Below are 13,746 nucleotides of genomic sequence, written 5' to 3'. Positions count from 1 at the left end.
CTTCAAAACCTTTAAAGCCACAATGCTGCTCACTACAGGTGGTTTTATTGCCTGTTGCTTACCAACACCCCCCTTGAGCTGGCAGCCCAACTGGGCAGCACTATGTGTGGGTAGCAAGTTGTGGGCCAGGCACAGCCCACAGCCCCCAAACGCTGGGCCAAGGCCAGCTGAAGCCCAACCTTTCTCAAGCAGAGAGACATCCTCACAAACCCTATAGTTATGGGCAGCTTCTACAGGCTGAAGCACAAGTTGTCTATTCAAAGATTGGAGAGTTATTCTCTTGGCCCACTAATAACAGGCTTTTAGCACAGTTTTCCATGGGAATACTTGTTTTCATGGTGTTTGCCAGATGTATTTCAGAGCCGTAGCGATCTCTTACCACTCAAACAACAGTGTTGCTTCTCCACACACAGGTCCACTTGCCTTGGGAATTTTATCTTGTGGGACAGAAGAAACTTGAGGGGACAATTAGCAGCTATCAGCTTCCATCAGGCAAATGGGCAAACCCTGGGTGCAGGAGTCTGACAAGTAGAAATCCCCCCACCCCGCCCCAGAGAACAGGTCTGGCTTGGGAATCACTTGACAGAAACAACCAGTTGTGCCAGACATCATATATTACTTCAGCTGCCAAAAAAGCTTGCATTTAAATGCACTACTTGACATTCAAATCAGGGTTAGAGGGGAAGAGTCCCTTTCACTGAGGCTGATGAAAGGTTTTGCTGTTGGTTTTAAGCGCAGAGAGTACGAATGCTTCATAAGAAACTGGCACTTCTGGCTCATGAAGAAGAGTAATTACTGAATCTCATTTCTATGTTTGCAAAGCCAAACAAGCACCGTGGGGCACAAAAGCAGCCACTCGCTCACCTGTGCCTGGCAGAAATAGGGAGATGGTATGTTCAGTGCGCAACGATCTCTCCAAAGTCATCCCAGTACACAGCTTTGCTTGTAGCCACTCAGAGAAGCCAAATGAGTGTTTGGATTGTTCCACTAAAGGGATTTGGCTTTTATTTGGCCTGTTTATTTCTTGATATTTAACAGCGTTAAACATTTTCAGCTTCACCTCCTGGGAGATTTTACAGCTCTTCCCCACGGAGGGTTTTGAAGTTAAAACACACATTCCAAAATCTCTCTCTCTTCGGCTGGTTCAGTTACAGGTACTGTTTCATTACCAAACCTTCCATCTGTTACATCTGTCGCATTTACTTAACAAAGGCATTGCGTTAAAGGGAAACTCATTCTTTTCTCCCCTGAAACAGAGACGTTGTTTCACCTTAGCAGGAAGTCACAGGAGTCCCACCATTATTTTGGAGCTTACTTTGGGGACTGGGGGATATCTACGGCTACAGTTACACACTTGGAGAGAAAACAAAACCAGGGTTTCAAACTGACATTTTAGATTGAAGTGTTATAAATTAAACTGATAGATAACATCTCAAAAATTAACCACAAAGCAGCACATGCTGTAAACACATGATTTGGTATAACGCTGAATAATAGGAAATTAGCCCTTCCATACCCCCAGTAAGACAGAGAGGCACACCGACATCTCTGCTCTCTTTTCAATGGCCTGCAATGCCTGGGTTCATTGCATGTAACCCTACAACACTCCTTCACCCACATACACCAACGTGGAACGTCTCGAGTTCTCTAATCCACTGCTCACACTGCAATTACAGTCTGTGTGATATGAGAACCCAAGCCTCGCTTGACTTAGTGCAGATAAGCAGTGGAGTTCTTTAGAGATTTCAATTTGGCCCGAGCTTCTACCAATGAGAAAGGATATATTCAATAAAAGACAGCATTTATCACTGGACCGTATTAGCATACTGTAGCTCTTAAAGCTATTTGCTGAGTGATTATGCCAAGATTCAGCATTATTGGATATGCTGGTGAATGCGAAGCTATTCAAATCAATTGTACACTGGGATGTGCACAGGGAAGATCCCCTGAATACCAATGAGAGATGTGAACCCAAATCTCTTAGGACTTTGGAAAAGATCAAGCACACAATGGCAGAGAAGCCCCTCAACCTAAAAGCCCCATCATATAACACCTTTTCATACACAAAATCAAGTTACCTTTTCTGCTATCATGAAGTCATAGCGGAGAGACTGACGGGTGCAAGTGGCTCCTAGCAAAAAGACGAAGACCATGTAGAGAAACCACCTGCAAACAACAAAACCAAACCATTTTCTCTAGCCAGACAAGACCGGTCTGGCAAAGGCAGAAAAAGGCTGAGTGCCTGTAAGCTGGGTTTTCAATCATTCTGTACTGCACGGCAGGATGTCAGCACCGTACTCATCATGCGCCCATCACAGCGCAGTGGGGACAGTACATCACAGCCACGGTGTGACAGTACAGTTCTCCTGAGGCAATGTGCACACAGCGGGGATGATCCAGCTGTGCTGTATCCATGTCCCCTCATTCAGGGGACAATGCCAGGTTTACCACCTCCGTCACGATCCTCCTTGGATATCTCTGGCTGTTCCATTGGAGGGATAAGCCAGGTTGCCTAAATAGCCCAGGCAGCAGAGGTGTGAATTCCCTGCTTTAAAACAAAACGAGCACCAGCTGCAGTAGGAATTCAACTTTATCCAGAAGGTCCCTCCTTTCTGCCTCAAGCTGGGTATGCAGTTAAACGTAATATTTTCAGAAGTAGCTTAAATGGCAGTGAAAGCAGGAAAGGACCTACTGAGGTACTTTTTAATACATAACACTGCATTACTTCTGAAAAGCAGCATTTCTCAGGGGGAGAGCTCTGCTCCCCTGGCCTTGCAGTCACACAGCTCATTTCAACTCTCTTGGCCTCATTTTCCTCAGTAAGAACAATTACGTTTTCTTTTGTTTCCAAAGACAGTGCTTTGAAATCAGCAGCAATAAGTGACAAAACCACGTGCCGTGGGCCTTCAAGAACTTTGCATGCTGATCGAGGACAGCCAGGCTGCAGTGGCATAACCATTCTAGCACCACCAACATGCATCCCATCCAGCAGAGGAAGCCGAAGAGTGAGGAAGGACTGAGTGTATCCATGTGAACGGATCTCCTCTCCAACTCACCCAGAGTAGGTGGTAGTAATGGATGAGAATTTGAATGAGAGCCAGACGTTAATTTTCCAGATGGCTGAGTAATAAAAGGTTGATGGGAATACAAAATGGATTGGTCACATCCAGGGCAGGCTCCAAATAGTAAATTTTCCCCAGCCTATTACTTACGAGGTGCCAATAGCAGCCAGAGACCCCAAGGGGATGTTGGTAGCAGGCTTCTGGAGATCTCCACTCATATTGAACCCAGCCATCACACCTATATTTTGTAGACATAAATACAACCCAGAGTTAATCCAAGCTCTAGCATCCATGACACATATTCCAATATGTAACATAATTTAATCAGTCACTTAATCGATTACTTCAGAACAGTAACTAGATCATTTCACTGCACTGCCACGTGTAGGGTTACTGCCTCCCATTGACTGCTTGGTAAGTAACTGCTCCTGTCTCAAGGGAAATGAGCTACTGCCAACACACCTACAAAAAGCTCTTTGTCCATTTTGAACAGTGTGGGGGGGGGGTGGGGAGAAGGGTTGAAGAAGCAGAAATCCAAACAAAACCCATCTTATCTTAATGCAAACATGACAGAGAATGGTGTCATTAGATTGCTGGAAAGAAAAATGCCACCATTCATCACAAGCTGGCATTCAGGAGGTTGTCCTGTCCCTCCAGCCCCAGTCAGTTACAGCAGATCAATTGCAGGTGTCTGCATTCACAAAGGACAACCACTAATGCAGCTTTTAATGTCTGTGTTCAATGACTATCCCATGCATCCAGCAGAGAGAATAGGGATAGGCACGTAGGTGGCAGTTTCCAGCCTTGGGCTCTTCTCTGCAAGCATCGCTCAAGGCTGGCATTATCTCTGCCATGCAGATGAGGAAGTGGAAGCATTGAGAGCTAAATGATTGCCCCAGCATCACAGAAAACACCTGGCAGAACTAGAACAATTAGCAATGGAATATTGTTTTAGGCCAGAGTGCAGGGTATTGCATGACCAGGGGCCGTCCTCAGCTTAACAAATCATCATCTAAAGATGCAAGAAAGAGAAACAAGAAGGATCAAAGGATGGAAAACTCTGTCTTAGAGCTGGGAACTCCAGCCCGAGAAGGATTAAGAGACTTTACACACATTTGAAGAGAGAGTCATGCCAGCCTTGGCAAAAGAGCACATCTTTTCTCATTAAATTACCCCCAAATTTCTCCCAGAATATTTCAGGTATCTGCTATAAGTACACAAAATACCTGACTTACTTAGAATTCCAATGAGAATTCAGACAATCTGAAGGCAGGAAAAGAGCCTCTCTAAGACACTCATTCTTGCCCATCTCTGTCCCATCTTGGGAAGATTTTCTCTGCAAGGGACAGACAGTTTTGCAACAAACCCCAGCTCAGCCGGATGGATGTCTTCTCTAAAGGCCTTGCAGGGCTACAGATGGATGGCCACCAGGGAGCCACGGTTGTTGCTAATCAGGGATCAGCATCTCATCTGCCTGCTCTGTCCCAGACCTTCCTGCACATTTTCATCGCTCTGTGTCCCCATCTGCTAAATGGGAACCGTAACACTTCCTCTCAGCACGCTAATGAGCACAAGGCACTCACATGTTGCCAAACGCATCAGCATCGAGCACTTCATTTATTTTCTTTTTCTCCCTTGGATCATCTCAGACCCACCCAGCACCCACCTCTTTCTGTCATCCTCTCCACCACAAACACGGTGCCCTGGCACTTTGCTTTCCAGAGGAGCTATCCTCCAGATTCAGATCAGATTCAAATCCCTGAGACTTACTGAAAACTTTAAAAATCAAACTGAGTTGCTCATTTTCTTCTGGAACACTATTCTGTGGATGTAGTTCTGAGCAGCACTGGTAAAAGCCCATCAGCCGGTGTACTTTTCCCCAGATGAAGTTTCCAAGTGCTGCTCAAGCACTGTTCCTTTTTCAAGTTATACAGTAGGTTTAGCTGGAGCTCAGAAAAGTTAGGAAGACAGAAGTCCACGGAAATGGTCAAAAACATCGTACTATGTATGTTCTGTATTTCAGGGGTAAAACAGAACATGCAGAATACCCCGCATTTTTCTTCCAAAGGGAGCAAGCTGTTGTCAGAAGGACAGCTGCTAATCCAATGCGCCTCTTGGCCAAGTTTCCCAAACACTTGGCACCACTTCTGTATCTTCCAGCTCAAGCTTGACTCACCTCCTTCTCATCCAAGCTCTTACCTCAGCAAAGCACTGGGGAAACACCAAAATGGTGCTTTCTGGACCAAATATGAAAAAAGCTGAAGGTGTGAAGTCACTTGTGCAGTGATGCCTGCAGGGCCCTGACTACCCCACTTGTGCCTCCCTTGCACAGACTCAAACATACTGAGGTGCAGCCCAAGATGACCTGCCAGAGCCTATATACACCAGATCTGGAGATCAATGACTGATCTCATGGCTAGGGGTCAGACTCAGACCAATGAAGGACCTCCAAGGTCACCAGGGTGTCACGGGCTCCTTTGACAAAGGCCAAGGTCACCACAACAAGATCTAACCTAGCATTGGTCTGAGTGCCTGAGAACATCTGTCTCCTCTGTGCTGACTACTTCTAGACCTGACAGGATGGGAATCTTCTGGTATAGAAGTACAGACAATGCCAAAGTCTTCTCTCTACCACCAGCCAAAAAGTAATGAAGCAGACAGGGTGCCAGCTGCCAAAAAGCGGAACTGAGAAGATCTTGTGTGAGCAGCAAACTAACCACCCCACTTTTCAATGAAAGGACAACCCAATTCCTTTCTAACAAATTAAAGTAAAAGAAATAGAACAAACTCCACGATCAGTAGCTTTGGTTACACCGTGAGCTGAGCCGGTTTGCAAGCCTCTAGCTACTAAAAGAGAAGAAAAATACGTTCACTTGCACATAAAATCCAACTAAGTAGAGAAGTTGGGACATTTCATCCTCCAGACAGATCTATTCCATAAGGAAATGGCCAATCCCTTCTGAACTCAAGCAATCCTATCTGCAGATTGTCCACTGAGAAATATCCACCGCTCTGTTTCAACGAGATAGCAGGCTGGATTTTCCACACTAGCTATTATCTCAGAGAGCGGCAGATAATGACAAAGCTTCTGGACAAGGAAGCATGAAAACACAGTCACCCCAGCCAGGAAATTATGGCTGAGACAGTCTGTACATTTCTGCTATTCCCAGCATAATCCTGACCTGGGAATAATCCAGGCAATGAATACGTGCACAAAGAGACCACCTACACTGTACATTAGACATAAGCATCAGCTCCACCAACCCTGACTTACAGCTCTACCAGCTATAGCTTATATCTGTAGATATGACTGCCTGTAAACTGCCATTGTATTGCATTTTCCAGTAAAATGACTATAGAATGTGAAAGTTTGTGGCGTTTAGTTTATTGGTTGTTGGTTTTTTTTCCTTCAACCAAGAGATGAAGAATGGAAAATCTGAGATTGGAATTGCAGCTGATTGTTTAAAAGGGCCAAATTCTCCACTGATGTAAGCTGGCATCTCTCCACAGACTCCAGTGGAGTTGTGCCAGTTTACATCATCTGATAACTTAGCCCAAAACTTCTCAATCTATTTGCTGTCATTTTGCAAGTGCCAAATATGGTTTATTTCAGAACTGGTGTCAGCACAATGACATTTTCCAGTAATGCCGCTCAAACATCATCTTACTTTCTCGTATCACACGATAACACACTTCTTTCATTAAGCAGAAAACCTTTGGAATCTGGTAGAAAAGAAAACCATTCTCTGCACAACACAGATGCTTAACTTCATCTTGAAGCTGCGCTGGCAGTTGTGTGGCTGCTGAAGAACTGAATGCGTTGGTGCGAGCAGGCAGCTCCTGAGCCTCCTTCCTCAAGCACATCCCTGCTTAAACAAGAAGCTGAGGTGAAGGCTTCAAGTTGTGCCAGGGGAGGTTCAGGTTGGATATTAGGAGATATTTCTTCTCAGAAAGAGCGGTGATGCAATGGCACAGCTGCCCAGGGAGGTGGTGGAGTCACCATCCCTGGAGGTGTTCAAGAACAGTGTGGATGTGACACAGGATCATGGCCTAGAGAGGTCACAGGCATGGTATGATGGTTGGACTGAATGATCTTAGAGGCCTTTCCAGTGTTCACAATTCTATGATTCTAAGTGTGGTTGCCTCTGACTTAAAACAGAACACCTGAGTTGTCTTCTTCAACAGCTTCCAGAGCTATTTCTGATGGAAACAGACAACTATAAAGCACTTCTCACCATGTCCTAGGGACCAGACTTAAACCAGTTGAATTCAGATAACAATTGCAAAGGGATAATAAAGAGTTTATCTGGAGAATATCAAAATAGTTCCACTTCAAAAAGAAACACTTCATCTCAGAAGGGACCAAACATCTTGTTTCACAATTTCCTAAACACTTTTTTTTTAAAGAAAAAAAACCTTTTGTTATTAGAACAGCATCTCAGATTGCAAATCAACATATGCTAAAAATTAAAAAGAGTAAACAAAACATTCAATAATAAAAGCTAAACCAAATACCATTTTGGGTCAAATTAGTCTTTCAAAGCAACTCAGAGCAGCCCCCCACACTGAACAGCAAATTGTTTGGCTGAAACCAAACCTGAATTGAAAAGCTTAATGCAAGGGATTGCACTTGCCAATGCTTTGTCCACATCACCAAGGGGGTCCCAGCAGAAGCAAGAACAGCGCAGGGAATGGTTCAGGAGGACAAAGCAGAGGTGCAGCTGCGGATGATGTTCATGCATCCTTGCCACTCCTTTCCTTTCTGCCCTGCAGAAGAGGCCTAGCAATTGTGTGGCATCTCTCCAGCCTGCTATTAATGCTGCTGCCAAAACTATCCCTGCAATGTCACCTGGAAGCCCGCAGACCGCCCGTGCTGCCGGGCCTGCTGCCAGGCAGGGAGGAGCACCCTCCCGTCCTCCTGCCTGCAATGCAGTGGGCAGATGCTTTCTGCAGGATGTGGGGCACCAGGAAAGCTGGCATCCCCTCTGCAGTACTGAGCATCCATCGTGGGTGAGGATTCAGGCTAAAACATTGCACCAGCCCTTGGAGATGGGAGCTCTGAAGTTGCACGGGGCTCTCAGCTGTGATTTGGAACAGAAAAGTCTTGACTCCCATCTCTTGCCTTCTTAATCTTTTTTAATCAGATCACAAGTTCTCCCATGTAGCATTATGTTTTCTTTCACGAGGCTCCTAAGCACTGCAGTGCTATAAACAGCAATAACAGGAACAATGGTGGTGTTATATGGTACCACTGGCACCGCTGCTCCAAAGCAACAATTTAAATCCTGTAAATAACCAAGCAATTAAAAAGAACACATGAAAAAGCTCTGCAGTAACCAAAGTAGTTATACGTCAGCCCAAACCGTGTTTGCAGAGAATATTTAACATTACTACTGGTGTTACAACTGCTAACTAATAATGCAACACGCTGCCATAAATTATATCTATTAGTTTTGGCCTTCGTCCTCGCAGCCACGTATTAGCAGTGATGAAGAACCATTTAATATGGTTAATGGTTATAATATGGCAATTTTCTGCACAGCACTGTTATAACTGTTCCTTCTTCTCCTCCTGCTTTCCTGCATCAGAAGCCAGGCTCTGCAGAAGGGCTACTTGGTGGCTGAGGAACTTGGTGGGTGAGACCAAAGCAATAAGGAAGAGGGCAGCAGCCAACCGCTCCATGGTGCCAGCAGTTTGGGCAGGCCATTTTCCCATGAGGAAGCCGACCTGGAGGCAACAGCCAACCTGGTAAGCTGGGAGAGAGGATTTCACAGGAACATTTGGGATCCTGCTCTAGGTATACCTGACAAAGAGATTCTGCTAGATCATTGCTCCAGCTCATCTGCTTCACAAAACCTTTCAGTTTCTCTCCTTGTACCGCAACAATTCCACTAACAACTTTCAGCTAGTTGCTTAGAGCTAATCCTCTACAAATTCATCCTATAATCCAAGGATTCATTGCTATGGAAACTGCTCATGGTCGGTACTTTTTATTGCTTAAAAAACAGCATCAACAAAAGGTATTTTAACTCCAACTGATAGCTATTCCATTCCCTCTGGAGAGTACCAGCTGTGGAGAGGGGACATCGATCTTCCTCTTAATTTAAGGGAAGGAATGACATGAAAGCATCCAATTACACTTAATGAACCTGAGTCCTGCTGTGTGGGCAGTGCAGAGAGCGATAGGTCAGCATCCTGGGTGCTGGAGTCAGCCCAGCTCAGCCTCTGAGAGTCCTCCACCCCCTTTCTTCCCATCCAGAACGATCATATCACAAGCCTTATCTAGCAACATGAATCATGGACCATCAATATTAAAAAAGCTTGGAACCCTGTGGCCCCAAAGCATTGGCCAAGATCTGTGCCTAATCCTTAGAGGGGAGGAAAAAATGCCATCACATCAACCCATAGGCTTGACGAGCAGCCTGGAGAATCTCCACAGGAGATGTGCCTGTGAAGGGGAGGATAAAACTCACCATACCTGTGGCAGCTGGGAAGAACACTCCAAAAACAGTGAAGAAGGACTCCCCCTGGCTGTAGTCTGGCAGCGTGTTGTTAAACAAAAGCTCTTCTGAGTAGCCAACGAAGCCATGCTCTGCAAACACAGGGAGGGCAAAAGGAATATCTCAGACACTGCACGGATGGTGGGAGAACCAATGGCCTAACTCACCCCCCACCAAACACATGTGACATCAGTGGCTGTTTCCAGTGGAAGTATGAAATGGTGAATGCCAACTATTTTGGTGGGGGAAGAGGCAAGTGTGGTTAAATGGGTGCCGATGCCAGGAAAGCAATGGGCGGCAGTGACTGGCACGGCTAGCACATCTCAGCTGTGCTGCCCCATAGTGAGTTCTGCCACCAAGCACCTTCCCATGAAACCTGCCCACCGAGGACCATCACAACCCATGGGTAGTAAAGATAACTTAGAAAGAGGGTGAAGGAATTAAAGATACATCTACAAAATGAGTAATTTCATTTTCAGCAGGCAATGCTGCTTTTTAACAGGGTACCTTCCGTTGTAGAAACATCTCCTCCCTGTTAGCACCCCAAATGCTTGTGATTGCTGCAGGGGGAGGTGAGCAAAACTGGTTTCTTTCTTCTTCCAGCCACTACAATTTATTTCCACAAGACATGTGACTGCAATCACTTGAGTTTTTTTCATTAGCAGGCAGGATGTTGTTCATGGCTGCGTAGGGTGACAGCCACAAATTTAAACGACTCCATCAAAGCTGTCCCATGCCTCAAAGGCAGCATTAGTGATGTTTGGACAATAGATTCAACCGGAAAATTAATCAAGAGTTCTGAACACAAGACATATTCATTTGAAGTGTCAGAATATAACTAACCACAGAGCTTTGAAGTTGCCACAGAAAAAAAATCCTATAGATAATCAAAAGTTTCCTACTACATCTGCATTCATTGTGTTGCCCAAACATGGATGGATCTCCTGCTGCCAGGCTTTTAGAAGTTGTAGTTTTCTTCACAAGGAACAAGCTGCAGATGAGGCTTAAATGGAATATACTCAGTGCAGCACCCTGACCTCTGGGCCTCACAGAAGTCTGCATAAACTGCAGCTTCTGTACAAATAAAGGGGGAATTTGTGTACGTTGTACTAGGCCCCAACCCTTTTTTCAGACAAAGCCCCTACAATTCTAACTGGAGTTTGTGCCCATAGCACACATTCTGGCTGCAGAACTCCCACCAAACTCCTTAAGGAAAATTTCAGTCTGCAGTCAAACAATTCTTCATCTGCTCCTCATAGAAACGTTTTGCTATTAAAACAAAAGGCATGGGGAAGTATTCAACTCATCCAGAGGACTCATGCATACAGATAGACCTTCTCCAACTTATGCTTCATAGTAGCATCAACTAGAACAATGCCACTCTTGATAAAAGTTTGCCCAACCAATGTGGAAAATCTCCCACGGACTCTAAGCTCTCTGAATGGTTTAGTCTCATATTTTCCTGTCTCAGGTTTTCCCTCCTGCCCAACCAACATCACCCTGTTTGAAGCACTTGCCCAGCCTCTATGTTATCTGCCTTGTTTCTTTTATCACATCCTTTCACCCATTTGGAACAGTCCCAATCCTGCACTGGCACAGCCGACTGTTTCTGACAGGCTGTAGGACTTTGTCTTGATTGATGCCACTGCCCCAAGTGTGTGCCTGGTCACCTGGAAGCCAGATCCTACCAACCAATCCAAGCAGCACACTTAACCTGCATGTTCTCTTTTCCATCATCCAAGCGCTTAAGGAAAACACCAGTGAACACAAACAAAAACCTTGTAGAACCTCACCAGACACAACCTCCTCCTCTGTGAGTAGAATGTGTCTGACTGGGGTATTCCAGATGGATTTGGAGTCTATGTTACTAAATGATGAGCTGATGCAGGTTGATTCATCAAATCACAGAACAGCCCAGGCTGGAAGGGACTTGAGAGATCACCAGGTACAACCTTTTTGTCTCCTTTTTCATACCAAAAGGCCAAGTACATAACCAGACTATGTTTCATGTAATACCACATTGGCCATACCATGGCCAGAGGGAGACTCTGAGACCCTTCAGTCCCCTGTCAGACCTGCAGAGGAAGAAAGGAAGCAGGAAACATCTGAACTGCAACCCCCGCCCACTGGTTTCAACACAGCTCTTAATTTTAAGCTTTCTGAGAGATGAAAAAAGACGACCTGTACTCAGGTCCAGCTTACACAATTAGGTGGGATATGGTCAGTAACTCCCTGTATTATTAGCTATCATCCTCTGAGACAACCAGAACATGCAAACACAAGCAGATATCTTAAACTTAAGGAGACATGCATGACCAAATACCTTAGCAATTGCAATCAGCACAGTGATTAGACAGCCTTGGTACAACCAACCTCTGCCAATCTTAAGGAGACAAATGATTTCCCACACTCCTTCCATTTACCTGCTGTTCCCCTTCCCATTTCATTCGTCTAACTGTAGATCTTGGATGGCAGAGACTGTCTGTATATACACACGCATCCCGAAACAATGGCAAATGTTACTTGAACATGACAGCAAAAGATGTGTTGAAAAAGTCACAGGATACACAAACTGCTCTGTCCCACTTCTATTTCCTTTTCTCGCAGCTTTGGTGGGACAGAGGAAGCCCAGCAATTCAAAATTTCCCCTTTATACAGGATCAGGAGCATTCTATCTCTATTAAAGAAAAGTTCATCCAAATGTTACTTCTTATGCCAGCCTCATTTCTCAGTCAATCACCCTCCTGTAAAACAGAACCCAAGTCCCTTTTGATCAGTTTTACACCACGCTGGGCAATGACCATCAATTTAAGTCAAGTCCTGTCACACAACCTCAGTGCTGAGCTCACCATGCTGTGAACATCTCCCAGCTGTCACCATGCCCACGACTGCGGCAAGCCATTGGCCACCCTTCGTCAGTCGTATCAACTGTCCTAATTGTAGCTGATGGGGCAATTGGGCTGAAAACCATCCAAAACAAAACAGGAATCAGCAACTGAGACCAATTGGTTAAACCAACAGAGCACTCACGCGGGTGTTCATGGAGTCAATTATCCACATCCCATTTAAAGTGCACTTAAAAAGGCCGCGCTTCGGAAGGAGGAGGGAAGGAAATGCGATAGGGTCTATATTTGTCTCTCTGATCTTCCAACAAGGCATAATTGGTTTTTAATTTTTGCAAGGAGATCTCTTCCCTTTCGCTAACTGCTGGGCACTTGAGATCCAAACCATCCTCCTCCCTCCTCCTGCATCACTCACGACAAAATTTGTGTCTGACAAATTTTGCTCTCTGTTAATTTATGTGACCCCGCAGCCTCTAAATCATGCCCTTAATGAGCCTGATCCCTGCTGGTCTGCAGAGGGTTGGAGCTGAAGGACGATAAAACATCTTCCCTGCGTCATGCTAGAAGGCAAAGAAGCCGATTCCTCCCCACTGCTGTGTCAGTCTTATGGGAAAAGAACAATCAAAAGCAGTAACAATTTATTTACATCATTAGATACTCAATAAGAAGAAGGCAGATAATGGATTTCTCAAGTGGCTGAGCTGAAGTACAAAAGAAAAGAGAAAGAAATTGACTTAATCCAACATCTGAATTATTTCAGTGATGTTTGACAAATTAAAACAGCAAAAAGCTTTGGGTTCAAGGCAAACTACTTCACTCAACCTCAAAAGATTTATTCTCATTTTGGGATTCTAATTTTGCATTTATTTTTCCTTCCTTTCTTTTTTTTTCTTCTTCTTATTTTTTTTTTTAAAGAAGATTTCGAGTCTATTTCAAATGAAAAACGTCACTGCAGGGAAAAACAAGTCAGATTTTGAATCTAGATGAAACATTTTAATATTTCCAGGGTGCAATGCTTCATTGCAATGTCTCTGAAATGTTTCAGCGTTTTTTTGATCTTTTTTCTTGTGTGTTTGGACAAAAATCTTCATAGATAACTCCTCGACTCGAATCTAAGCGCATACTTTGAATCTGAAAGAGGATATTCACTAAGTTATCCATTTCTGGCATGCTTTGCTTGTTATAAAGACCTCACCTAATGTCCTTCCAACTGCTCTTATTAAAACGAGGTAGCAAACAATGAAACAATACCTACAACAAACTAGATGGAAGAGGCATCCTCCTCACTCCCACTCCTCCTCACTCCTCACTCCCAAGCACTAAAAAGCCAATTGAGGATTC

At 44.7% G+C, this 13,746-nt stretch overlaps 1 protein-coding gene across 2 annotated transcripts in view; it reads right to left on the bottom strand.

The window, feature by feature from the left end:
• Positions 1-13,746, bottom strand: part of SLC12A8 (solute carrier family 12 member 8) — a 44,011-nt gene that overhangs the window by 12,993 nt on the left and 17,272 nt on the right. For both annotated transcript variants that reach the window (XM_072342045.1, XM_072342046.1), the window contains exons 6-8: positions 9,541-9,654; positions 3,213-3,300; positions 2,079-2,166 (exon numbers count right to left, since the gene is read on the bottom strand). In XM_072342045.1, the coding sequence (XP_072198146.1) occupies positions 2,079-2,166; positions 3,213-3,300; positions 9,541-9,654 (290 nt within the window). The remainder of the gene's footprint in view (positions 1-2,078; positions 2,167-3,212; positions 3,301-9,540; positions 9,655-13,746) is intronic.

Source organism: Excalfactoria chinensis, chromosome 7 (genome assembly GCF_039878825.1).
Source record: "Excalfactoria chinensis isolate bCotChi1 chromosome 7, bCotChi1.hap2, whole genome shotgun sequence".
NCBI classification, from domain to species: Eukaryota; Metazoa; Chordata; class Aves; order Galliformes; family Phasianidae; genus Excalfactoria; species Excalfactoria chinensis.
Note: the sequence above shows the minus strand (reverse complement) of the source record. Positions and strands in the feature narration are given on the sequence as shown.